Source organism: Aspergillus piperis (genome assembly GCF_003184755.1).
Source record: "Aspergillus piperis CBS 112811 unplaced genomic scaffold BO85scaffold_24, whole genome shotgun sequence".
NCBI classification, from domain to species: Eukaryota; Fungi; Ascomycota; class Eurotiomycetes; order Eurotiales; family Aspergillaceae; genus Aspergillus; species Aspergillus piperis.
The window spans coordinates 394,453-419,935 of NW_020291614.1; the positions used below are offsets into that span (position 1 = coordinate 394,453).

The following is a 25,483-nucleotide window of genomic DNA, read 5'->3' on the forward strand; positions in this document are numbered from 1 at the left end:
GATAATGCTTAAACGCGTAGAACTATTATGAATGATATTAAACTACGGAGTTAATGGAATGTGAATGACACCTTATTATTAAGGCATGTAAACGTCAGGCCAACTGGCCTATCCGGATCTCCACCTTATCTATATCTCCGAACACCATCCATCATCACGTATACCTCACCCATTAAATCATCTAGCATCCACCATCCACCATCACACACACAAAGCCTACCTACATAAATAAATACCACCCACATCACCAACCGACCCGGTGTGACTCCACCAACCCCCACAAAGAAAGACACAAAACAATGTCCCCCTCGACCCGCCGCCTCCTCAAAGAATCCACAGACCTCCAAACCAACCCATCACCCTACTTCCACGCCGCCCCGGTATCCGACACCAACCTCTTCGACTGGCACTTCACATTGCTGGGCCCCCCAGCACCCTCCCCCTACGCCGGAGGCATCTACCACGGCCGCATCACCCTCCCACCCACATACCCACTCCGCCCGCCCAGCTTCCGATTCCTGACGCCCTCGGGGCGATTCGAAGTCAACCGCGAGATCTGCCTCAGTATCTCCGGCCATCATGAGGAGACGTGGCAGCCCGCGTGGGGGATTCGGACGGCGTTGATTGCATTGCGGAGTTTCATGGATGGAGATGCGAAGGGCCAGGTGGGCGGGTTGGATGTGGCGGATGAGGTGAGGAGGAGGTATGCGAGGGAGAGTAGGGCGTGGAGGTGTGACGGGTGTGAGGGGAGTAAGGGGAGGGGGAATGAGGTGGTTATGAGGGAGTGGTGGGGGGTTTGTAGGGAGAGGGGGGGGGTGGTTGAGGGGGAGGAGGATTTTGAGGGGGAGGAGGATAAAAGTGAGGGTAAGGATGGGGATGAGGCTGCAGCTGCGGATGCAGGTATATCTGCAGGTGTGGATGCGGGTGCAGATAGTACGTCTCAGATCGCTCAAGCTGAGGTACAACCACAGCAGCCTCAACAACAACAGCAACTACAACAACATACTCCCCCAGCAACAAGACCTCTACCACCAGTGCCTGCTGCAGCACCAGCTGCTGCTGCTGCTGCTGCTGCAACATCTCAAGATACCCCCTGGCTCGACCGAGCCATCATCGGAGTCATCATCGCCCTAGTAGCCATGATCCTGCGACGGCTGACGCGCGACATGGACATGGACTGATCCTGATTCTTTCTTTACCTTATACTTATATCTGTGTTCCACATGAAAGCAAAGGTGTTTATTTGGCGTTGGATGGTATGGTATCTATAAGTACCCTGGGTTATTAGGTATAATGGTTATGGTTTTTGTATATTAGGTGTTTTTGTGTTAGGCTTTCCACACGATGTGTTTTGGTGGGGAATAAGTGGTAATGTCAATGTGAGTTTGTGATTGAAATGTTCCGGATGTTGTAGCATGAGGGAATGATTTCCCGAAAGTAAGAGAGCGATATGAGAGAAGTTAGGTTATGTTGGCGCTTTATCTGTAGTAGGTAGGTAGGTAGGCAGGCATTGTATGTAATACACTCAAGATAAAAAAACAGTGTCTGCCATTATATTGGTCATTTACATACATCAAGTTCGAGCTACTAAATCTGTATCTGCCAATGTACATTAAATATCACCCAATACCATCCACCACCATTCTCGTACTACCCACCCCGACTCCTGCGTCGCCACACCCACCCCCTCCAACCACTCCAACAGCAACTGCACCTCCCACTCGCCCATCGTCGGCTTCAACATCCCCGCTATCACACTCGCATTGATCCCCGGCCGCGTCGCCACGCATCCCACGACCGCCGCCAACGCCATGTCCCACAGCACCCGGACAAACGACCCGTGGATGTCGTACCACAGGGGTATCTTCGCTGGCAGCTGCGTGGCCGCGTCGACGCCCTGCGGACGCGGTGCTACCAGGCTCCGCATCTTCTCTTGGATAGGGTTGCCATAGACGTACGATTTGGCCGGTCGCACCTCCATCGAGAATCGCAGCTTGTCCTTGTCGATTTGCCGCGTCAGGTAGCCCCCGTCCGTTAGTCCGTACTTCTCGCGCGGCACATCGCGCGGGTGAAGCACCACACGACCCGTGGCAAACAGGTTGATCACTACAAGCATGTCGCCGTCTTCTGCGTTGTAGTCGATGTCCATGTATCCTTGCTTGCGCAGTGTCGGATCCAGGATCTCGGTCTTGAATCGCTGCGCTCGCCGCAGCTCGGTACTTTCGATGACTCGTCGCCGGCCCAGTGCCAATAGGAAGTATTCTGTCACGTCGTAGTTTCGGCCTGGGGTAATGCGTCCACGGTTGCCCATGGAGAGTGCTCTTTCTGTTACGAGAGACTGCAATGCCTGCTGCACCACGTGCTCTCCGAATATCTCTAGTGCCTGTCGCGCCTCGGCTGGGCGGTACTTCTCCTCTGGCGTCACCACGTTGGCTCGCACCCAAGTCTTGACCACTTCCAAGCGGGACAGCTCCGCTCTCCGCGGCTGAGGCCGGTTGGATTTCTCCGGCACAGGAGCAGCGAATGGGACACCAGCGATCAGGGCGCGCTTGCGGCCCACGGTTATCGACTGGTTGGTTTGGTACAGTTCATCGATTGGTACGAGCGCCTCCTCCCTTAGTTCAAAGACGCTGTCAAACTGTTCTCGCGTTGCAGGTAGATCGGGGAGCTTCTCGGACTTGGGGGCATCTAGTTTCGTGTTCGCCCATTCGATTACCCCCTTCCAGTCATACCCTTCCAGGTTGTCGTAGTCAATGGGAGGGACCTCGTTATTAGCATACGCCTCGATGAACCGTTCCTGGAAATCGCCTTGCAACTTGGCGATCTGCAGACGATATTTTCCAAGTATTCCTCTAGCTCGGTGAATAACAAAGGCTGGATCCAAGTCCGGAAAGCAGCAGCAAAGAAGGGACCAATCAACCAGACGAGCATCGGACCCTCCAGCTAAACTGCGCACAGCAACAATTGCGGCTATGAACTGCTGGACTAGTGTCCGTGGCATCTGCGAGACAAGACGGCTCCGGCGTAATGGCTGGCGCGAGACGGGTTGAGCCGAAGCGAGCTTATTCCCGTCAGTGGCAATGCTCTCATTCAACTTGGTAAGACGACGATGCCCAGGCTCGGTAGCAGTCTCGGACCGTCTTCGCCGCGATTGTGAAGATTGACGTTCCAGACGCGCCTTATGTCGAGTAATCATGGGTGTCACTTCTGTAGCTACGTCGCCAGTCTGCTCGTCGACATCGAACCGGATATCGCCTTCGATACCAGGAGTCTCCATGTTTTGAACAGTCTGGTTGATATAGAACAGATCTGCGCTCTTTCGACGGAGCAAATCCTCGTGGCTGAGCTCCCACTTGAGAATAGTATTGTTATCCCGGAAGAACTGGCGTGATCGTGGGTCAGCGTCTCCAGTGTCGTCCATGACTCGTCTCCGCGTCTGGCTGAACAGATCATCAAGGGAATGCGGTAGGTCGTGTGTTTTCTTTCTTCCTGCCGCTTTCGCGCGGTCTCTTGCAGCTTGTATAGCCGGAATTCCAGCTTCTGTACCAAAAGTTCCAGTGGTGGCATGGAACGTCGGCTTCGTATTCATGAGCATCGCGTGGGGTGCTATAGTAGACCACAGTCGCCTCATCTTGCGCAGTGAAGCCAGCCCTGCCTCCACCTGCTGTCTTTGTCCTCGTCTGGACCCATCGCCCGCACGCCCCGGTCGGGAGATTGATGTCAATGCGCGTGGATCATCTTGGTCACCGCGACGACTCAGAGTCATGAGTCGCACGATCTCTGCACCGTCTGCTGTCTCATACTCCTCTCCCATACTCAGATGTTGCAACAGTTCGCTACGCAGCATATGGCGTCGGCGCTTTTCCACAGCGCGAACCATTGCCGGCTTTTGGTGCAGCTGTACGGTAATGCCCCGTTCCACGGGGAGCTGGGAGAGTAACTTCTCATCTCTTCGGGGCGTACCCCGATTGCCATTCTTTGAGATCTCTGGGTCAATTTCAACATTAGGAGGAAAGTAGTATCGATCTGTGGCCAGCATTTCCTTTTGCATATCCAAAATCAGGGGGTCGTCGGGCTTCATGTCAGCCTTATAGATAATCTTCTTCGTTACCATGACACCCTTCCGGTCTCGCCCACTGAAAGTCAACTGCCGGACTTTGCCGGCGTCAACCATGGTTTTGACGACCGATCTGATTGTGCGCAAATCTGGTATTTCCTTGTGTCTCTTCTTCTGCCAGGCTGTCATAAATGGATACCAGATTTCTGTGCCCATAGGATACGCGCCGCCAGCTTGTTCCAGGATATCCATGACAATCGACCTCCGGAGAACAGCGACAGAACCACCTTTCTCTGCGAATATTCTTCGCTTTCTACCAGATGGCTCAGGCGCTTCTGGGGCACTCTTCTTCTGTTCTGTCGCTTCGGGCGCAGCTGGTTCAGCCAAGCTTTGTTGAGTCGTGTCGTTTGTCGTAGCGATTTCTGAAGATTCGTTGGTAACGGCACCTCTCTCCGATGGCCTTTCCGCCGCGGAAGCCTCAGACTCATCTTCAACGGCAGCATTGCCTTTTCCGGTTTCGGCGGCCGACTCGATGGTTGTACCTTTCCTTTCTCGTAAGGCTTGTCCAGAGCGAGCCCGTTTAAAAAAGGTTGCTATATCCCCATTGCGAGTGGCGGGTCGGCCGCTGCTCCGCGGGAGTTTCCGAGACGAAACATTATCCAATACAGAGCCGTTGTCTGTCTGCGAGGGGCCTTCTTCTGTGAGCATAGGCGACGCTGCTCTTTTTCTTTTGGTTCGTCTCAAGGGCGACGTCTGTGTCGCTTCAGGTTCACGCTCGAGCGGTACTGCAGTCGGCGAACCATCTTGCGTATCCCCATTGACTTCCTCAACACGCCGGTGCTTTGGCCCATTTTCACCCTCCAAGCCATATTCGGTATCTGACCCATCCTGACGCAATCTCTTCGAGCCTCTAACAGAAAGAGCTGGAGAAGTGGATTGGGGTGGGAGACCATCATCAACTGCAGGAGAGGACTGAGTCTGTGTGCTGGCCTGCAAACGAGTCTTCCTGGATACAAGCACAGACTCGTCATCTGGCTCGGCTGTGTCTTTCAGGAACCAAGGCAAAGTTGCCAGCTTTGGTGTCTTGAACACGGCGATCCGACTGATTTTTGGCCGCCCTTGCCTCTTGCCTGCCGGTCGCCGACGTCCACGAGTAGTAACGTACACACCCGGCCCGGTGCGTTCTATGAGCAAGACGCTGTACTCCGTCCAAGTCTCATCCAATCCAAGAGCCTCAAGCTTCTCCTTTTCAGACATGCCCCGGAATACTTCGGGATCAAGTTGCGACTTCTTTGGGCGGCTTTTGACCAGTTTCACAGAAGGCACATCAGCCATCTCTGTATCAGAGCCCTCCTGACCTTCTATCTTCACCCTAATCGGCGTGGCATAAGGCTGCGCAGTTGAGTCACCAGAACCCCGAATACGTTGATGAATCGTGTATGTTCCATCCTCCCGGCGTGCCGCTACGGCATCGCTGCCTGAAAAGACGTAGTTTGCCGGTTTAACTACCGAGATACACTCCAGCAGTGTAACGTTCCCATCCTTGCATAGTTCCTTCTTTGGCACAGCGAGGGTGAGCCCATGAGCATCAAGTTGAGGAGCAGCATCAACAGGATGAATATGTGCGCTAATTGACTTTGCTTTTTTCGGAGCGAACTCAACCGCCTCCCACAGCGCCTCCCCTGATTCGACCAGCTGCTTGAAGTTCATTGCAGTATAATGCACATAATGAGTGATAGTGCGCTGAAGTGCCGTATCTCTCACAATAGCCAGATGGCGCAGGTGAAGAGGTTGGGATAGCTGCCAACATTCTACGAGACGACTCACTGCGTTCTCCAAAGGTCGTCTGAAATAGCCGCCAAAACAGGCTCTCAGGATCCCCTGATAGCTTCAGTAAACGTTGGCTGTCACAGTAGTATGTCAGGTGCTTACCTGATTGGTGATACCATCGGTTCCTGTTCGATCAACAATCTCAAAGATCTGATTGTGAATGCTCCTATCTGGGGACCAAGAAGGGAGAATCCGACCAGCCTCTTCTACTGCTTCACGCTTCACTAGACCGACCGTGCCGTTGCTGTTTGGCTGTAAGGGGCTCTGTGATGTGCCATCTCGCTCCATATCATCCTCAATGTCGAGATTATCTTCCTGTTCTAGATTGGAAAGTATGCCGCGACTGAATTCGTTAAACAGTTCGAAGTCTCTCTCCGTTGGTTCTCTTATAAGCATGACGCAAGGGTGGAACTTCTTCAGAGTGTCGGCATACTGAGACAAAGCTCGAACACGTTTAAGAACGCCAATACGTTCAAACTTCCGAAGCGCACGGGATAGGATCCTCCAGCGCCAGTGATCTTGAAACCCAAGCTTCTGCTTCAAGTCATTGCGAGAAATAATCTGATATTCCTGGAGGATTTGGAAAAGCTGGTCAAGAAACTCTTTGAAATCGATCATGTTCTCCTGCTTGGTCGCATCTGCATCCTGCCCAGAGTCCCTGTCTACAGGGGCATGCTCTGGTGTCAAGAACTTGCGCAAGGTACAAAGACTGGTACGAGTAGACTTGACTTGAATGGCGCGTTTCTCGATGTAGCCCTTTTGCTGCAGAACATCCGTACGCTTCGGCACGGAACGTTTGTCCTGGCCACTGACTCTGACTAGTTCTGTCTGCGCAATGCCGTTGTGCTTGCGCGATGCAATAATAGAGAGAAGAGCGAATTCCGTGGGGAACACCTTGGTTTCATCCGGTCCGTGACCAGCCACTGCGAGCCAGGTTCGTTCTTTGGACACAAACACCCGGGCCGAGTCCGATGCTCCGTTGGCGGCTTGGTCTGTCTCCGCATTGGTTTGACCACGCTCGGCATCCCGGAGGCTGAGATGATTGCCTTCTCTGTCTTTGCCAACTGATACCTCTGGGTTCTTCATTAGCCAGGACCAGACCTTCTCCTGGAACCGGCGGTCCACAGTGTGCGCGCGGCCAGCTGCATCTTGCGCCGCCTTGGCATAGAAAGTATCAATAAAGGTTAGTATATCAGCAGGAGAAGCGCCTGAAAGTGGTTAGTTGACTAGTCATAATAGTACTAAAACCATTGCAATCATAAGGCGATAAAGTTTATGCAGGTATCCAAAGGCAAGGTTCGCCGTTTGAAAAGACCCGAGCTGAATGTTATAACCTTCATGGTCCAATCAGACGGATGGCGCATGCAGGGGTTGACCATGTCGGTGGGGATTTTTCGAGACCGTCACGACCGGAGGAAAAAGAAAAAGTCGTACGAGCGAGCAACTGACCTTGATCACCGCAGAGAGCAATCTCCGCAAGGAGAAAATCAATCAAATCCCGTAGACTCGGGGCCATCTTTGGCCATGTCAGCGTCCAGACTGTCTCATGCAAATTTCGACCAACACGAATTGACGTCAATCCATCTCCCAGACAACGGATTGGGGAGCAGAAAATGGAGGAAGATGCAGAGGCAGAGACGCGATTCGAACCAGCGTCGCGGAGGAAATGCGAGGTGAAGCCCGAACAACAACCGCGGGGGTGGCGGACAACGGTCACGTGAATCAGATGCCACGCATATTATGTACTTTACTACAATATTGGGTGCATAGTTAGATTTATGCTCTTCAAGTGACTGAAGATAGCGATTCACAAGTGAGACTTCTGATGTCACAAAGGGATCCTATTCATATAATTAAAATATATCAGTGTTGCCGCACTTTCTTAGTCAGTAACACGTCAGCCGGGCCTAAACGGACTAGGAGTGGGTAGACATGAAGGGGTATATGTATCACAAAGCATCACTAAGCTCATGAACATCAAAATGGGTCAAATCTAAAGACTTCTGCCACGCAACATGGTTGTAGTCAAGTTGAAATCCTACGCTGGAGAGCTTCAATTCAAGAAGATCAGTCCAGTCGTGACGGGAATCGTCCGATGACCTTCCAGATTGCCTGAGCCAATCTCCCAGACAGCAGATGAGAGACCTGCCTGAGATATGAGCCCATCAGCTGTCTCTACTAAGCCGCCATTAACAGCTTCGAGAAGATAGTATTGCCCATTACTCTCTCTCCAGTTAGCAACAACTACCTTAAGAATTCCATCTATGGACTTCTTGCGTCTATCCTTTGAGCCCATTTGGTATGTATCCGGGCACGAGTCTGAAACAGATAGCTCGATTGGAGGGCAAGGGTTGCTGCAACCACTAGGTTAACACAATAATCTCGCAACTAGATAACGGTTGCTCTCATGAGACGATCATCTTCTAATGGAGCAATAGATCGTAGAAGGCGGATAGATAGGGATAGATAGAAGAGCTGATGCAAGTTGAATACTGGAATAGCGAGGGTATGCAGAGCAGTCAACGTCACTTATAACGACAATAATTCGATATGCACCTGCCTTCATGACCGAAGTAGCGTATGGAGAGACAGGTAATTAGCGTCAGTTAGTCAGTGAGTGAGATTATCACCAATAACTGAGAGAAGCATTACAGCAAAGATGCCGTGCCAGCTGCATCATCCAGTGGTACGGCCCGGGCTACCCTGAAATCGGGACGGGGAGCAAGTGGAGACACGGTCGGAAGTGGATCAAGAGACCCTTAGATAGACAATCCATAAGAATTCGATGTGCAAAGCAAACTGCAACTGCTAGGATTGATGATCACCGGCTATTCTGTTTGGAGTAACCCCGGCACATTCCGAGTCTGTCCTGCCAGATTCGGTCAGTGCCGCCTCAAAGAGGGAAATGGAATGGGTCAGCTGACTCTCCCACTTTGTACAAAGTAATTTTGAGTTATTCTTCTGGTATCATGTTATGCACATCCACCAAGGGCATAAACTCAACTTAAGTCGATTCTATATCAAAGCTCCCTTATAATCTTCTCCACTGCTGCCGTGGAAGCCATTTTAGAGTACGAAATGTATGGATGATACTACTTTCCTTCCGTCGCTTGGATGCCTGTTCCAATCCCTGCAACCGCTTGGTTCACACTTCTGCGAGAGAGATTAGCATACCCCAGAAGTCCTGTATGTACGGGAAGTACGATAGTGCCCTCAGTCCTTGCAATAGGGTGAATAAACAAAGAAACCACGATGTCTCACAAATCCTGTGCAGAACCGGTCTGGAGCGCGGGATCGACAACTAGCAGCATGACATCACGGCCCGGTTACGTCAGGCATCACGGCCAAAAACCAACCGATGCCGCCGATGGCAAAAACACTTCCACTGAAAGCCTTGGGCTCGTTTACGAGGCGTCCCTGCCGTCGTTTCCGGCCTTTCTGGCTTATCTCTCGTCAGTCAGATTGACTTCATCTGGGATTTCTCCTTCCTGTTCCTCCCATTCCCTATCTCCGTCCTCTCCCGTCATGTCTTCCCTTGTCTCTCGAATACTACTACCATAAACCCGGCCATTGCAGATTGCGTGAGACTGACAGATTAAACTTCGCCCACCCGCACCACGACTGCCAACTCGATGGACGAGGAATCGAGGCCCGCTGCGTGTCCTGAGCCTCCACCGCTCCCATACTCCTTGCGCTCGAGGAAGAAATCCATCGCCATCTTCTGGACCATCTTCGTGATTGATACTCTGGCCCAGCCGCTTGTCCTCTACTGGGCGCTCTGGTATGCCACGGATCTTTCGCATAACCTGGGTGCGTGAAATCTGCCTCTCAACCTTATTCCTAAATCAGTCACTCATTCACTGTCCTATAGTATTCAGTATTGTGACGGCTTCGTTAGGAGGTGTATCGGTATTCGAATACTTCTATCGTCTCTACAACTTGTTCCGCAAGGACTCGCGAGCCCGGCCATTGAACGCTAGGAAGGGATGGGTACGCTTTCTGTGGCTATAAGTTGTATAGAAGTGGGCGCTAACCGGATGTAGCTGGATTTCTTCCATATCAATTTCACCATCGTCTGGTTGATACTGGCGATTGAGCTAATTGTGTAGGTGCTGCCATCCATTTGTCCACGAACCAGACTAACAGCGCCACAGAGGAACCGTTCCTGCAGAACCATATGGTAAAACCTATCTCTTCGTCTTCTTTTTATCCCCGCTAACCCGCGTGGTCAATAGTCCGACTAGTTGCCATGGTCCTTCCGACGGTGATGTTTTACTTCGGCAGCATGTACCTGGCACTCGACATCCTTCGTGTTTGTGGTGTTAAAGCGCCTTTTCGGATATCATCAACGCCCAAAGGCTCGACAATGCCGACCGCCCTATATGTTTTGATCGAGGACGTAGTGGCAGTTGATGGGGGTGGTGGTCAGATTTACCGATATGCGCTTCGCACCCGATATCTATCTAGCCCGTACTTCCGGCGTATGCTGTTCCAGATGAACTGTTTCTGGGCTGGGGGATCTATCGTTGTCGCTGCCGCCATTACGGCAATCATATTTACTGTTTCAGAGCCAGTTGCATACACTGTGAGTGAACTTCAAGCAACTAAAGCACTTGGTACTAAGTGATGTGTAGCTAGGATGGTCGTTGCCGTTCGCATGGGCTGGCCTCTGGACGTTGGTCACGATACCTTGGGTCCAAAGCGATCTTCGGCGCGAGAAAAAGGCTTGGGCAGAAAACCGGGGCCAGGGAGGTATCCCGTACACCGATGACCCTGATGCGCCCAGTGGTGGTCGGACCAGGCTTGAGGCGATGCAGGATCATCTGCCAAGTTTCGTGCCTTGGTTCCGGGAGAAGCAGGCTCCCCCGTCTACACCGAGTGATCATTGAGGTATGCCAAACGGTCACAGATCCGTTGCATCTTTGCCAGCCGTGACGCTACCAGACTGCTGAGTGATGAGATGAAGAATTCTGAAGAAAATCTTGATGATGGAATGTTTATGACGGCTTGAACACTGTACTATATACACCGATACCCTGCTTGTTCCTACTTACATACATGATCTGGTTATGCTTTCTGGCCTGTGTTTGAAGACTGCATAGCCATCACACACTCCTTGATCCTGTCGATAACGACATGTCTCCCAGGGTTGTTGATTTCGCATTGGCATCACTTCTGCAGCTAGCATAGATAGATATGATACTTTGTACCAATTCAACTAAGCACTCTGCATCTTGATCCGCTCACAGCAGGTCTGCAAAGCCGCGGGTCTGCGATGGGTTTTGCAATATTCCTCCTTAGGAGTATGCACGGCACCGGCTACGTATATTGTCCGCTGCGCACAACTTTGCGTTCCTTCAAGGGGGCTGCTCAATGCCAGCGTCCGCACCGATAGTCGGACGCGAACCTCGGCTCCAAAGGCATTAGAATCCGCGATGATTCGGAAGCCCCAGCGGCAGATGATACCCAGCACCTCCGACAAACCAGGTACACAGCACCGCCGTATCACGTCACTGAATAATCTCCCAAAGACTCCTCAAGTCGACGGTCTCAACGCATAAAACCTCACAGGCAAGAGCTTAAAGTTCTTAGGGAATCCCAACTGCAACTCCGACGCAACAAGCACCAACCCAGCCTCCTTAAACAGTGTCCGAAGCTTCTCATCCGTCCTGGTCACACTACTATCCTCCTCATCAAACATATCCAACCCATTCGGATCGGTGGACTGATTCTCCTTCACGACCATAATCCCCGTCTCCGTCAACGCCTCCCGACATCGAACAAAGTACTCCCTCAACTGCACATCCGTAAGATGTCCCACGCAGAACTGCGTCCAGATCAAATCGTACTTGTTCTTCTCAGGATACCAATTCTCCAGACCCATTGTATAGATATCCCCGACAACACCCGTGCGCTTCAGCTCCGAGTTCCGGATCACCTCGGTGAACTTCTCAATGGGCTCGACGGCATCGACGCGCTCGCAGACCTGGCTGAGGAGACCCTCGGTGACGCGACCCACGCCCGCGCCGCAATCCACGCCAAGCGGGAGCTTCCCTTCCGTCGGGCAATTGGGAATCATGCGACGGACCTTGCCAAGGAAGGTCTTGGAGCCTCGGAGATCGATTCGCGTGTACCATGGGTACGAGCCTAGCATGCCCAGCATGGTCTTTGTGTTGGCGGCGACAGAGTTCCAGTAGCGGAGGGAAGCGGCATGGTCGATGTGCGAGTCAGGAGGGGCATCGCTGGGGGTGGACATGGTGGGTGTGTGTGTTGCTGCTGTCAGCAGTTATGTAGCACAGCGCAGCGCGGTGCAGCTCTATAAGCAAGCTTCAAGTAAGTGAGTGAGGAAACTCATGCAAGGGATGTATCCCACCCGATGTGATGTTGTTGATGCGGGATAAAATTTCCCTTATCGATCGGCTTATCTAATCGGTGCGGAACTACACCAATCGATCATCCACGATTCCTATCGGAGTCAAGCGTCAACAGATCCCAACGGCGTGGTCCGATAGCGCAAAATTCAAGATAGAAGATGGATGATTCACCTGGCGTCGAGCATACTGCGTTCATGCAATGGGCAGAAGCGTCAGGGATCAAAATAAAGGGCGTCACCCCGGCACGATTCCCCGGCCGACGGTTGGGGATGAAGGCGACGCGAACAATAAAAGTAGGCTGCTAAAACCTGTATTCCTAGACCTAGGGATGAGATACTAGGGTACATTGCTAATTTACCTAGAACAATGAGATCATGCTCACCATTCCTGTGGACCTAATGCTGACTATCGACTCTATCCCATCATCATTCACATCGCAATTTCCTGCTGGGACATCAATACACGGGATATTGGCTGCGTTTCTCACACACGGTGATCCAGCCCTGCTGAAAGATTTCGATGCTTGGCGGAGCGTATGGCCCTCGTTTGATGAGTTTGAAGATAGCATGCCGGTCCTATGGCCCGCGCATCTTCGGGTATCGAATTCGAGCTACGAGGCCAACGCCAACCCTTCCTCGCCGGAGAAACAAGACCAACATCAAAATAGGGGGAAAGTCCTCCTCCCGCCCTCCATCTCTGGAGAATGGAATACCTTCTCCAAAGTGCCTGTAGGCGTGGACTATGACACGCGATATCAAAACCTACTCAGCCAGCAAGAAAAGCGCCTGAAAAATGCCTGGGCGAATGTCTTGAAAGTGTACCCGGAGACTGAGTGGAAGATGTTCGCATATTACTGGTGCATAATTAATTCGAGGAGTTTCTATTATGTCTCTCCTGGGAAAGATGAGCCAGAGGACTGGAATGATGCGATTGGAATGGTGCCGTTTGCAGATTACTTTAATCATGTTGATGATGCAGTGGGTTTATTCCTTGTCTATACACCTTCTGGATAAGTGTGTATGTATTGACGGCATGCAGGCATGCGATGTCAATTTTGACGGAAAGAAGTATACTTTTCGGGCTACGCGGCGATACGGTGCGCTCTCTCCCCCTCTTCATAACATTTATGCGTGCAAAAATAACACCATCCAGAGAAAGGTGAAGAGGTCTACATGAGCTATGGCAACCACTCGAACGACTTTCTTCTAGTTGAATGTCAGTATATAGCCATACTCGCAAATCTCAATCTCTCAATCTCAGTTCATTTGACTAACAAAGAAAGATGGCTTCACCCTCCCCACCAACCCATCCGACAGCATCTACCTGGACGACATAATCTTCCAAGATCTAAGTATATCCCAGAAACAGGAATTAGCTAAACAGGAGATATTTGGGTGAGTCATCCCCACATTAACCTTCAAACGCAACTGCACTCCCGACCCAGATGCAGACACAAGTACGTACTGACACCGTATACTAAAATTAAACAGCAACTACACCCTCTCCCATCCCCTCGCCCAGGAAACCCCCCTCCACTACGCCGCATGTTTAAAATACATGAATCTCCGGGAGTGGCGCGCCTACGTAAACGGACGCTCAGAGCGGGGCGTCGACGCGCAGAAGACCGCAAGCGTAATACGAGGCTGGGTGGAGGTATATCTGAAAGAGTGCATCGGGACAATGGAGGTTATTGCGAATATGCTTGGAGATCTAGGAGAAGAAATCGCAGATAATAATAAGGAGATAGGATCAAAAGCATGGGAAAGAGAGAAGCTACAAATGTTGCTGGATAGATGGGGACAGATTAGACGGATATGCGAGGGTGTTCTTGGAGAATTGGAATAGTCTCATATTATTTGCATCACCGAATTCTTCTGATTCTGTGCCCCAGCCAGCGATGTTATAGTATCTTATATGTTACACAGAGCCTGTTCAGTCCCTCCAAACCATATAAATCCACTTTGTACTACAGCATGGAATAAACAATCAATTACTAGTAAGCATACAGAACGGAACATAGACTACATACAATACCAGTGCCTCAAACCGACACGAAATAAATGACTTGCAAATATACTATCTCTATCTGACTAGAAGAGAAGACAACTTTCCCCACACTAACCATACTGCTTAACTGCTCATCCCAACTCATAGAAAAACAATATGAAACTGTACAGCTTCCAATATAGTACATAAATACATAAATGGCAATGCCCCAACATCATCATTGCGGAACATCCCTAAACCAAAACCTACCTAACAAAATCATTAGGACATTAATTCCCCTCCCTACTTATACTTCTCTCTCTCCCCATTCCATTCCCAAGCACTTACCTTGAGCCTACTACTTACTACACATACTAACCACATCCATTAACCATCGGTACTAACTACCACCATCATCATCTCTGGAACAAAACAGAATGTGCTCTCACAAAGTATACACACACCTACATGGAATGCGGACATCTGGGCAGTGATGGTCTTGACCGATGGTGGGAAGCGAAGCTACGCAATGGAATCAGAGTTGTCCGCGGACAAATTGGGATAGTTCGCCATGCTGGCGCTCGGTCGGGGAAATGTCATGCTTGTTTGATGATCACTCCGTTGAATATGACGGCATCGGGGTGATCAATTAACAATGAGTGGATGATTTCTCGTCTATGTAATTTGGTATGAGCGCTAGTGCTACCTCTACAGTAAGCATATGGCTGGCAAAGATTGTGTCTTGTCCTGTCCTATCATACATGGTTCATAGATATGTTATGTCCACTGCGTGTGCCAAAATAACAACGAGAGCTCCTTTATTCCGTAACCTTTCTTCGTACACTATACACCAGCAACACAGATCAAGAAGAATAGCAAGTGTCGGACAGCGCCAGTCGCTACTGAAATTAATGTATTCCACACAAAAACCAAATATAATCAACTTTACACAAGAAGTGAAGTAAATCACACTATACCCCTGGAACACCTGGAGACATTGACAATTCGTCAATGGAAACAGGAAACCAAAAGCGTTGACGCCTATATACGACCCACTGCGCTGGGGGTATCACACGGCAAATGCGAGGCCAGTAATGTGCAAATAACAAAATGACGGATTATAATTAAAATGTATGATGCGAAAAGCCAGCGGAGGGGCGGCCAGCTAAATAGAGCGACGCGGGCTCATTTTCGAGAAGGTATCAATTTCCGGCCAAAATTGCGGATTGATGTCTTGTGACTAGTCCTATTGAATATTAGCTTGGATGCCAGGGCTAGCTCAGGCATTACTTACGTTTCTTCCGGCTCGTCCCAGGTCTTGATTGTCTGTGACCTGGGCATGGCATTGCCTGAAGTCATGGGTCGAGTGGGAGGGTTAACGATTCGGCGTGATTGCTAAAAAGCTGATTAGCGGCGTCCTTCACAATTGCTCTATTTAACGTACCTCCCAGCGGGCATCCACGTCGACTTCGCTCGCAGAGCGAGAGTCCGGTATGACCCCGCTTGGCTCGTGGAGCATACTCGATCCGAGAGAGTTGGATCGCACAAGCGGAGAAGTGCCTGTGCCAGACTTCCCAGAGCGTTGAGACTCTGAATATTCGCTGTTCGAGTCCGCGCTAGCCATGCTATGAGCGTGATCGGACGCATTCACCGCGGTATCGGAGTAGTGTACAAGCTGGGTTGAGCTAGCCAGCTCCCGGTACCGTTTCTGCTGCTGCTTCGAAGGCCGGTGGTGTGAGAACTTGTTCCCAAGGATCGCGGGCGCATGCGAGATTAGAGCCTTGATAACATCCTTCTTCAGTCGCAAGGCCAAATCGAGGTTCGACCATGTTTTGTTGCGGTACTCTAGGACAGGCAACCGGAAAACAAAGTCGTGGAGATCCTCTATGTTGTGCTCTCCCTTGCCTTTGTAGCTTAGACACAACACCACATCATGCACCTTGACGTGGGCAAGCGTCATGTAGTTTGACGCGCGGGACATCATCTGGGACAGGTCATCAGGAGTCTCCTTCTTGCCCTTGTTCGGTAGTCTTCCTAGTGCGAACTTCTTCTTCTCTTCATTATTTCCTGAACCGCCCGATGTGTTAGCGACGGATTTCTCGGTGGGCTGTCTAGACAATATGCGCAGACTGTCCACTGATCGTTTCTTTGTCAAGCCGCCACTCGTTGAAGGTCGGATGTGGTTGTTGTCCTTGGTATCCTTATGGAGAGGGGTCAGGGCAAGACCTCTGAGCTGCCGGTGTTGAGACTTCGGTCTGGCTTCTTCCGATAGCGACAGCGTTGGTTGCAGCCTCAGCTCAATTGCTCCTGGACCCTTCAGCTGCAGATCATCCGTTGAAAGATCACTGTTATCCTGGTGTGTACGAGCGGTCGGGCTTTCTTCCTCATCAGAATCAGATGAATCATCAAGTGGCTTCATGTTCTTAATCATGAAGGGCGAAAAGCCGCCATTCTCGAATGCAGTAGATCCGACGTTGGGGAACATGTACTCGAACACCTTTTGACCAAGTTCCCGCTCTAACTGAACCTTGAGAGGGAAGAGAGACACCTCAAAGTCATCCAAGACAGGGATACCGGCAACTGCCTCCAACATATGCCACTTCACCTTGATCATGCAGTCATCAGGGCCGTTGAGGCCTCGGGCCTGGTCGAGATAAGGCACGATGATCTGAGGATAGATGGCATCTGGAAGAAGGTTCAGACCATACAATCGTTCAACTGCAACTAAGTTATGGTTCGAGCCATCACTGTTGTCCGTGCGGTCATATTCAGCATTCCTGAGTTGGAACTCGACCAGCGGCTCCGTCTGGTCCTTCATCAAATGCCAAACCACCTCGCTTGCAGAAATGTTCCAGCGAAGAACCCCTTGTGTCTTCGACATATTCGGGTCGATCTTCCTCTGAGAGGAGGTAATAGCTTTCATCAAGAAGAACAGCTCATCCTCACATTGAGTCAGATCTTTCTCCAGCACCAGCCGGTCTTCCCAGCCTTGCTTATCCAAGTACTTGGCATGGATCTGGAAATGCTCCTTGATCTCTTCCAGCTGTCGGATGCGAGACTGGAGCTTGAAAACCATCTCCGGTGCACCTCTCAGATCACTGAAATCGGATGTGAGCATGATCCTCTCCAGGCGCTCGTTACGGACCTTCTCAAGAGGCTCGCTATAAAGGAGAAGATCAAGAATGATGATGTACATAGAGTAGTACTCGGCGGAGTCGCAAATGGCACGGAAGTGAGGAAAGTCGACGCTAATATGGTCCATCCTCGGTTCCGTATCATGCACACTATACTGTTGGTCTGACTGCCCTTTCGCCACCTCCTCGTTGTACTTTAGGCGGAGGTTGTTGTACTTGTCGTACCGCAGACTAGCCGAGGTCTTCTGTATGATCCTTGAAAAGCCGAACGGGTTCAGTTCGAAATCGAACAGTGCCTCAAGGTTCAGCCAAGGTGGCCATGCGGATCCCGGAGGATTTCCATATTTGTTGCCAGCATAGAATTGTAGATGATTCATTAGGCTCTTTTGCGTAGCCACGAAGAACTGGGCTCCGTCCATGCAAAGAGAGAAGCGACGCTGCACGAGACCGCTGACGTCGTCGGACACCCGCTCCTTGTCCATAATAGACACGACTTGAAGCTGCATGCCTTTCGCAGCCACTACCAGCACAGACTTTTGGTTCTTTTCACTCTGCAACTGGATCTGCGGAGCAATGAGTCGCAGGTGGTAGCTGTTCTGAGGTGTGAACTCCGGTGCGATGTTTTCGCTGAAACCATCAGACTTGGGGGCGCTATGCCTCCTTTGGTCGGATTGATGCTCTTGCTCCTCTGCATTCACGTAGCGCTTTGCATCACTCAACAATTGTTCAATCCGATCCTCGATACTATCATCATCCTCGCTGTCGACAAGTCCGCCAGCATCCGATGGGCGTCTTGAGGCAGTCCGGAACAGTTTAGAATGCTTTTGCTTGTTCTTGTTTTGTTCATCGACAATATCGAGGATGAATTTGACAGCTCTCCGAGACATGTAGTACACGAATCCCCGGCGCTGGCTGACTTGATGGATATAGCGCAGGATGATGTTTCTCAGAGAATTGTTCCATTTCAGCTGGATGTTGTGGATGATGAATCTGTTGTTGAAGTCACTTGCCAGATCATCGTCAGGAGTGGAGTATAAGCCATCCATATCAGCCTCCTTGCCATCGTTCGTCGAGTCAGAGTCTGTTCCCATCCGGGAAGCGCTGTCTTGGACGAAAGTTTCGGGGTTCCTTTCCGTGGGGAGTTTTTCTTCCCGCGCAAGCTGCCTCTCAATTCGCTGGAGCCCGGCAGTGAGGAAAGTCCGTCTTCGGTTCAACGTTTCTGCCTGTCTAAGATAGTCGTTATGCTGACTCTTGAGTGCGGGATCGGGATCGATCTCTTTGGCAAGACGGAGTTCCTGCTCGCCGATAGTACGACTACAGTCGCGAGTCTGCGCCTCGACGGCAGCAAGTCGGTCTCGGATGAGCTCCATTTGTACCCGACGAGGTTCATTGTTCTCCGACATAACGCATTCATGGGTGGGCTCATCACCGAAGGTGCTATACCCTGTTTCCTCAGGCGCGGTTTGGCCGTGGTCTGTTTGCCGGAAATAGGTAAAACGTGGTGTAAACGCCAAAGGCAGGATATGTGTGCGTGGGTTTGATTCTTGGGGCAATATCCAATCCAGCTCCACGAAATCATCCATGTCTATCCAATCAAGGTTCTGGTCGGGTATAGTAAATCGAGACAGGTCAACCGAAGCCACAGGTTGTTGGAAGGACGATATGATGTCGTCTTTGTTTTGCTCAATGTCGTCAAGATTGGTGCCCTCAATACTGGCCGAGACAGCCCTGAAATCCGCAGACTGCAGATCCAATTCCGCTTGGTTGATACGCATCGCGCTTGCCTTCGTTTGCTTCAAGCGACCCTTTGCCAGAGTCTTGACTTCCTCCCGTCTTTGATGTACATCAAGCTTCAGGCTATCCAACCGAACCTTGATGCCTGTTGCTGTCACCACATCCTCAGCATAGTCTTCTCGGTCCTTGTGCTTGTAGATGTGAGCCACAAACAGAGGAGCGAAAAGCAGTTGATACTTGACTGTGGCCAGATGACGGTTGAATTTCTTGCTTGTCTTGGTGATACCAGGCCACAGTGGTCCTTGTCGGACAGGGAGTGACATGACACCCGAGAAGAGAGACCACCAGTTGAAGAAGTGTGTGAAGAACCGAGGGGTCAAGTGAACGGTATTGTAGCTTGCAGACGGCTGAACAGAGTCGACGGACCAATTCCTGCTTTCAGGGGCTACAACGGAAATTGACAAGTGGATGTGATTACTGCGGAACCCGCGGTAGGCATCATAAGTCTGCCCGAAGTTAGCTGCTTGAAATCGTCTTGTTACGGGATTTTGGCCTACCTCTCGCTGCGCAGGGTCGATATGAACGGGGTTCTGGAGCACAACGTCATAGTGCGGTTTGAAGTCAAATGACCGTTGGCCTTCGTCCACGTTACGCTCGAATACCAAACCGGCAGCCCATTTCACGTCACCAGAGAGCTTCATGACAACCTTCTTGAAGTGAGCGGCGTTCTTCAGGTCGCTCGACGTGGACGTGCTTTCCAAGTCCTGAGCTGTGGCTTCGGCCATATACCGAGCCTCATGACTGTAGTCCGGTATCGCCAGCACGTACTCTCCACTCCTGACGCTCATGAATTCCTTGGGATCATCACTAGTATGAACTTCCCATCTGACGTCTTTGCGCCAGCACATGACGAATCCGCCTCCGAACCCTGTTACCACATATGGATCACGCGAACCCTTCAGACGAAGATGAACATCTCCATCCTCTTTCCAAGCAACCTTGATTCGAGAGTGGAAGCTAAGTCTGATCTTGTCCCAGAATCCAACCCTATCAGAGGGGTCGATTTCTGTCTTGGTGAATCCTTCGATGATCTTCATCATATCTTGTATCACAGGCTGATAAGACATGCCCCATGAAATGCTCGTTGGTAGACTCGTGTTGATCTCAATTGTAGGGTCGGAGTAAGTTTTGACAGGAGAGACAGATCGCCAGACTTCAATTGCAAAAGGAGGGCTCGTGGTCCCATCTGGCAGCTCCGTAGAGGGTACCAATTCAAGTTTAACTTGTCTGGCCGACTTATAGTCACGATACTCTTCGGCAATGACAAAGTTTGTTCGAAGAGACCAGCTGGGCAGCCTTGGAGACTGACCGGGACGTAAAGCTGGTATGTGCAGCAAATCCAAGGGATAGTCCCTCAGGTTGACGCGCGCCTCTCCCATTTCCAACTGTATACTCATGGGAACAAGCAGCGCATACTTCATGGACATCGGCATGCCTTTACCGATTGTGTTGAGGAATTTGGGGTAATCTTCCAAGGGGAAGAAAGGTTTGTCAATGACAAGGTTGATGTCACTTATCAAAGCGGCCAAGAGAGCAGGTCTGTTTGGAATTGAGAGTACAGTCTCCGTTTCTTGAACATCTTCAGGAGCCTCGTCAGCACCGGAGAAAAGGTTCCGCACTTCCTTGATCGACGTGCCCTGGAATCGTAGGGCAGAATCGATCTTGTCCTTCCAGGACCGAGAATTGTGTTCTTGAAGACGAAACCAGGCATTCTCGGCTGAAACCTTGGCTTCGCACGACAGGCAGGCAGCTCCCTCGGTATCATAGCGGAACTTCTTTCCTCGGCCACGCTTGTCATCCTGCAAGCTCTTCCGCGGTTTAGGGTCGGCACTCTTGCTCCTCCTGGACTCTCCGCTAACACGTTCACTACGAAGTGTCCGGTGGCTTGATCGAGCCCGAAGTCTCGACGAAGAGCGGCGCTGATCCGATTCCTTAATCTTTTGTAATTTCAGCTCGAATGCCTCCTCGCGGGCCAAGCGCTGGCGCTGTTCTATAAGACCGGTGCGATAAATGCAACCAAGTTTCCACTCGAAAGCATCATCTTCCAACTCAAATAGCAGAGCCTTGCTGCGCAACGACACCCTGGGGATCTTCTTGGGCTCTTCCGGTTCTCTGACTGATCCGAATTCAGCTGAGTGTCCCTTGAAGCGTTCATGAAGCTGCTTAAGTGCTTTTGAGGTATTGATCACGTTGTCAAATATGCGATGCATTACCATGTGATGCGGTACACCCAATCGAATGAAATCAGCCCAGACATCTATACTCCTTTGCTCGACAAGATTGGTGCCATGTTTGAGTTTCATCTTACGTAAATCAATGCGAACGTTGTTCATGCTTATGATTCTGGCCCACACGCCCTTGAGCTTTGGCGCTTGTGCGTGTAACCGGATAAGATGTGCTTTCGCAAATGGAGCGGAGAGACGATGCGAGCCAGCGGTCAACCCGTAGACTTGAACCAACATTGGAGGATCAGCAGGCATAAAGGTCTTGAGCTGTATGACAGTTGCTCGGACATCATATGTCATGAGCTCGCCCCTCGCTGACGGACGTGGCGATGGGGGGTAAGCGAATTCCTTTTGAACAGGGGACATGGGCGTTTCAGGAATATCCGGTGACTTTCGCATGAAAGCGTCCTGGACCACTGACATTGCAACACCGAGGCAATAGTAGCGGTACAGGGAGTATTGTAGGTAGACGCCCTTGAACACGGAATTGAGGTTACTAATCGGACCAAGACGATCACTCATCGTGCTTAGGGCCACCTCGAATCTCGGTAGTGAGAAAAAGGGTTCTGCTTCCAGATAATCTTCGGATTCAATGACAAACCCCTCGAAACCGCGGACATGGAGGGCTAGCCGTCTTCCATCTGTGGCACCCACTTGTTTCTGTCTCGGAGGCGACGTAGGGGGAAACCGGAAGGACGACTCATCTCCAATGTAAGAGTGACTTGGGGTTCGCCTTCTCGCAAAGCTGACTGTCGTTGGTTCTGACTTCTGGGCTCTGTAGTCTGCAGTCCACGATTGTAGCTGGAATGAGACACCACGTGACACCTCAGAGACGCTTGTGTCAACACCAGCAATCTCCAAGCTGAGCCCAGTGGCTTCAAATTGAAATCGAAGCAACCATGGCGGGATTCGCCTGAGAACACTAGGTTTCCGCTCCTCAAACGACATAGAAGCCTTCCTTCTGTGCCGCGTTTGAGCCCGGAACTGCTCGAGCACCTGATGAATGCCACGGTTCACTTCATCGTTGACCATGTGCGCAGAACAGGTATTCAGACTCCCAGATGCAATCACGCGTACTTCTGGCGAGGCACTAAGTAGCACCTTGAATTCCAAGCTCTCGGTCGTTAGAAGATTATGTTTCACACCTGACGGGGTTTGGTAGTACAGCTGGTGCGACGCCACCCGGTAAATGGAAGAGAGCGAATAGTGAACCCCGCCTTCGGACGAATGTGAAGATTCGATGTCGAGAGAAATAGAGGAAATAGAGGAAATTAGTAGATTATAATCGTCGTCAGGGGTGTCGGAAGGCTTGGAGATGGGGAGGACAAATCGAACCACGGGTTCGTGGACCGATACTTTGATACTGGCTTTGGGAAGAAGCCTGGAAATCAAGCGATGATTATCTCTCTTCTTTCCACGAGGAGACGCCTTCTTCGCCTGAGTCAACCCTAAGAGCCGAGAGACCTGCTTTGGCTCTAGATCGAGTGATGGGGACGTCACCACCAAATTAGCAAAAAGTATGTTGGTATTGCGCTCCTCCGGGTTGTGGTCGTCGAAGGAGCTGATCGTCTTCGAAGGGAGCGTGGTCTTGATGGTTGTGGTCGCCATTGGGATATAAAGTATGTTGTCCGTCTCACCTGAGCAATCATCCAAAGTGACCGACAAAGAGATGGCCGCCAGGAGGGCTTGATGGGCGACATCATCGCGTTGGAAATACATGCGATGAGCAGGACTCTTTTGGTCCATTCGGTGAAGATCAATGCCTAACTCATGCGATACCACGTTCAGATACACGGGATTTTGTTTTGACGAAGGAGGCTCGAAAGCTCGAGTTAGCCTAAAGAAGCTCAGGGCAACCTGTATCCCTTGTATACCCCGAAGGATTGACCCAGCAAACTCCTTGGAGTCAGCGACTGCCTGCACAATGGTGTCGTCTCGGCTTCCGGGCTGATCCAGCTCCTCCACAAAGTCTGAAAAGGAGACCTCGTCATCGGTCTCAATACTGGTAGGCTCCACCGACGACTGCCGAGACTGTTTGACGCGCTGCATCAGAGTCATCACATCATCGTACGGGATATGCATGCGCCCAATTTTGAAAGCGATGGACGCATCTCGTAGACCCTCAAGGTCTTTGTGGAGAAGCCCATGTATATTGACCCGAACATTGTCCAGCACTTCGGTTGGCTCCGCTCCGTCTATCCCGAGTAGCACATTCTGTACATTCATCACCCACTCTGCCGGTCGATGCTCGTCAGGGCCCTGGTTCTTGCGCCGAAAGAAGAGTTTCCCTCGATCCACCATCTTGCGCCTCGTATCGACACCCAAGGATAAAGATCCAACCTGGATCTGACCAGCTTCCACGAGATTGATGGTCGTATTGACGGCTACCACATCCACCAACTTCAACCAATGTATTTGCCGATGCAGTCGTTTCACTTGCTCCTTCATGCGGGTCAGCTTCCGCCATGTCTTGCTTCGCTTGGGTATAGAAGAGCTGTCTTCCCGATTATCCGGCACGGTGGACGACTCTTTCTCCGACGGGGCTTCCGAAACCGATGCATCGGGCTTTGTGGCGGACTTCTTCCCCTTTGCCAAAGCTGAAGGGTCCAGAGTCAGCTTTAGTTCGGTCAGGCGAATGCTGAGCCATGTCGGTTGCGCAAACGAGGGCGGGTGCAGAGAGAGGCCGAGGCCACGGAGTTCGATCTGGACGCCATCTCGGGGAACATATGCGATGCGGCGGAGAGAAAAATATCCTATTCGTTGAATCGAGATTCCGGTCGCAATCCGAACGATAGCGAATATGAGGAAGGAGGAGAGGTAGAGGAGGAGGAAGCCCACGAGGACCGTGGTCGGGCTAAAGAGCGTCATCGTAGTTCGCGGTCAGTAGGACCGATCCGTTGCACAAAATGGGCAACCGTCCAACAAGAGATCATGGAGAGGCGTTTCGGAGACCGCGGAGTGATTCTAGACGGAAGAGGTGAGTGAAAAATGACTAGAGGGAGCAATGGTATGCCTATGCAACCACACGAGCTCCCCCGAGCAGATCCAGCGCAACCCTCCTGAAGAGAGGGGACGGGGGGGTTGTACTTCGGCGGATCCGGGAAAGAGAACAGGTCTCCGTTTAAGGGTAGAGCTGCAGAGGGGTTGAAGAAACGTTGTGAGAGTAACGAAACAGGCGTAAGTCAGTCATGCTTCTTCGTCCCTTTTCTCCCCTGAATGTAAATATTGATTTGTTCTTCGTCCTTCACCACCACCATGAAACCCAGTGCGTTATGATGAAAGGTGAGGACGATCGGGAGGGCGAGCCATAGATGCCAAACCACTGGAGCGGCAACCTGTCAGCGGCGGAAAGGTCGAACCCGTCGCGCTCAAGACTGGAAGCGGAAAGCCGCCCACTTTTTTTTTTCCACGCTGGCAATGGACCAACGAGGGGGTAACTCTCTGGCTGGACCGTCCGGCTGGCTCGGCATTGCTGCTTAGCAATTTACTTAACTGGCAAAAGATGTGGGTTTGCCCGCTGCATCGAAAATAAAAAAAGCAAAAAGCAAGCAAAGCAATTCGACGCACCTTCCGAGCCTCAAAGGGCTGCTGCAGTCGATCGGGGAGCATTTTTCCCTTTCCCCTGGCTCCATGGGACCCGGTCTCACACAAAGCTTAGCAGCGTGGTCGTTCTTGTTTGGACTCTGTTGGATTCAGGTATCTATTCAGGTATCTATTCACCTACGAACACGGCAGTTGGCATCTTCCCTCCTTGAATTTAGCGCAACATTCTCACCAAGTATCGCTTGATTGGGGATTCCTCACAAAACTTTCCCAACAATATCCAGAATGCTTCTTGGCGTGTGGAGCGGAAAGAAACACTTGTCAATCGCGAATACTCCGTAGTGTTCCATGTAATTAGATCTGCTTCATGATAATACAGGGTCTTGTTTCAAATTAAAATACATGGGTTTGGGAACAATATGATACATGACAAAAGGTAAAACTCCTTCTGGGGGCTTCATGGAAGCGGTGGCACCGGCATCCGTAGCCAACTCAGAGGTACGGCAGATCCGACCAGCATGTTGTTGGTCGAAGGCTAAA

At 51.0% G+C, this 25,483-nt stretch overlaps 7 protein-coding genes across 7 annotated transcripts; 3 read left to right on the forward strand and 4 right to left on the reverse strand.

The window, feature by feature from the left end:
• The first annotated feature begins 138 nt into the window (after positions 1-138).
• BO85DRAFT_157442 (ubiquitin-conjugating enzyme E2) lies at positions 139-1,518 on the forward strand. Its single transcript, XM_025654204.1, has one exon. It carries the CDS (start codon positions 300-302, stop codon positions 1,179-1,181), a length of 882 nt encoding a protein of 293 aa, XP_025511329.1. The 5' UTR covers positions 139-299; the 3' UTR covers positions 1,182-1,518.
• A 94-nt stretch (positions 1,519-1,612) lies between these two features.
• On the reverse strand, positions 1,613-7,692 carry BO85DRAFT_523685 (putative TFIIIC transcription initiation factor complex subunits Tfc3; the record flags this gene model as incomplete). Its single annotated transcript, XM_025665375.1, has 3 exons — positions 7,337-7,692; positions 5,990-7,095; positions 1,613-5,938 (listed from the first exon to the last, which is right to left on the reverse strand). The coding sequence occupies exons 1-3, from the start codon at positions 7,401-7,403 to the stop codon at positions 1,613-1,615; spliced, it is 5,499 nt and encodes a 1,832-aa protein (XP_025511330.1). The 5' UTR covers positions 7,404-7,692.
• A 69-nt stretch (positions 7,693-7,761) lies between these two features.
• Positions 7,762-8,615, reverse strand: BO85DRAFT_406032 (uncharacterized protein). The gene has a single exon (XM_025657322.1). It carries the CDS (start codon positions 8,181-8,183, stop codon positions 7,941-7,943), a length of 243 nt encoding a protein of 80 aa, XP_025511331.1. The 5' UTR covers positions 8,184-8,615; the 3' UTR covers positions 7,762-7,940.
• A 484-nt stretch (positions 8,616-9,099) lies between these two features.
• BO85DRAFT_453195 (uncharacterized protein) lies at positions 9,100-11,116 on the forward strand. Its single transcript, XM_025661002.1, has 6 exons — positions 9,100-9,697; positions 9,759-9,877; positions 9,931-9,992; positions 10,042-10,067; positions 10,123-10,472; positions 10,522-11,116. The coding sequence occupies exons 1-6, from the start codon at positions 9,520-9,522 to the stop codon at positions 10,774-10,776; spliced, it is 990 nt and encodes a 329-aa protein (XP_025511332.1). The 5' UTR covers positions 9,100-9,519; the 3' UTR covers positions 10,777-11,116.
• On the reverse strand, positions 10,970-12,263 carry BO85DRAFT_157535 (N-terminal protein methyltransferase). The gene has a single exon (XM_025654205.1). The coding sequence runs from the start codon at positions 12,141-12,143 to the stop codon at positions 11,424-11,426; it is 720 nt and encodes a 239-aa protein (XP_025511333.1). The 5' UTR covers positions 12,144-12,263; the 3' UTR covers positions 10,970-11,423.
• Positions 12,264-12,350: 87 nt separating this feature from the next.
• BO85DRAFT_406039 (ribosomal N-lysine methyltransferase) lies at positions 12,351-14,262 on the forward strand. Its single transcript, XM_025657323.1, has 6 exons — positions 12,351-12,554; positions 12,624-13,238; positions 13,300-13,357; positions 13,414-13,476; positions 13,544-13,655; positions 13,752-14,262. Exons 1-6 carry the CDS (start codon positions 12,420-12,422, stop codon positions 14,104-14,106), a joined length of 1,338 nt encoding a protein of 445 aa, XP_025511334.1. The 5' UTR covers positions 12,351-12,419; the 3' UTR covers positions 14,107-14,262.
• Positions 14,263-15,322: 1,060 nt separating this feature from the next.
• On the reverse strand, positions 15,323-24,469 carry BO85DRAFT_157584 (FMP27 family protein). Its single transcript, XM_025654206.1, has 4 exons — positions 19,673-24,469; positions 15,692-19,621; positions 15,542-15,642; positions 15,323-15,493 (listed from the first exon to the last, which is right to left on the reverse strand). The coding sequence occupies exons 1-4, from the start codon at positions 24,266-24,268 to the stop codon at positions 15,433-15,435; spliced, it is 8,688 nt and encodes a 2,895-aa protein (XP_025511335.1). The 5' UTR covers positions 24,269-24,469; the 3' UTR covers positions 15,323-15,432.
• Between the last annotated feature and the right edge of the window lie 1,014 nt (positions 24,470-25,483).

Bases quoted from the DNA above. Each gene is read 5' to 3' on its own strand.
- BO85DRAFT_157442 (XM_025654204.1), top strand. From the start codon at position 300: ATGTCCCCCTCGACCCGCCGCCTCCTCAAAGAATCCACAGACCTCCAA.
- BO85DRAFT_406032 (XM_025657322.1), bottom strand. From the start codon at position 8,183: ATGGGCTCAAAGGATAGACGCAAGAAGTCCATAGATGGAATTCTTAAG.
- BO85DRAFT_453195 (XM_025661002.1), top strand. From the start codon at position 9,520: ATGGACGAGGAATCGAGGCCCGCTGCGTGTCCTGAGCCTCCACCGCTC. The intron at 9,878-9,930 runs GTACGCTTTCTG...AACCGGATGTAG, and splicing joins TGAACGCTAGGAAGGGATGG to CTGGATTTCTTCCATATCAA. The intron at 10,473-10,521 runs GTGAGTGAACTT...AGTGATGTGTAG, and splicing joins CAGAGCCAGTTGCATACACT to CTAGGATGGTCGTTGCCGTT.
- BO85DRAFT_157535 (XM_025654205.1), bottom strand. From the start codon at position 12,143: ATGTCCACCCCCAGCGATGCCCCTCCTGACTCGCACATCGACCATGCC.
- BO85DRAFT_406039 (XM_025657323.1), top strand. From the start codon at position 12,420: ATGGATGATTCACCTGGCGTCGAGCATACTGCGTTCATGCAATGGGCA. The intron at 12,555-12,623 runs GTAGGCTGCTAA...TAATTTACCTAG, and splicing joins AGGCGACGCGAACAATAAAA to AACAATGAGATCATGCTCAC. The intron at 13,358-13,413 runs GTGCGCTCTCTC...AACACCATCCAG, and splicing joins TCGGGCTACGCGGCGATACG to AGAAAGGTGAAGAGGTCTAC.
- BO85DRAFT_157584 (XM_025654206.1), bottom strand. From the start codon at position 24,268: ATGACGCTCTTTAGCCCGACCACGGTCCTCGTGGGCTTCCTCCTCCTC. The intron at 15,643-15,691 runs GTACGTTAAATA...TCAGCTTTTTAG, and splicing joins ACGTGGATGCCCGCTGGGAG to CAATCACGCCGAATCGTTAA. The intron at 15,494-15,541 runs GTAAGTAATGCC...AATATTCAATAG, and splicing joins TGGGACGAGCCGGAAGAAAC to GACTAGTCACAAGACATCAA.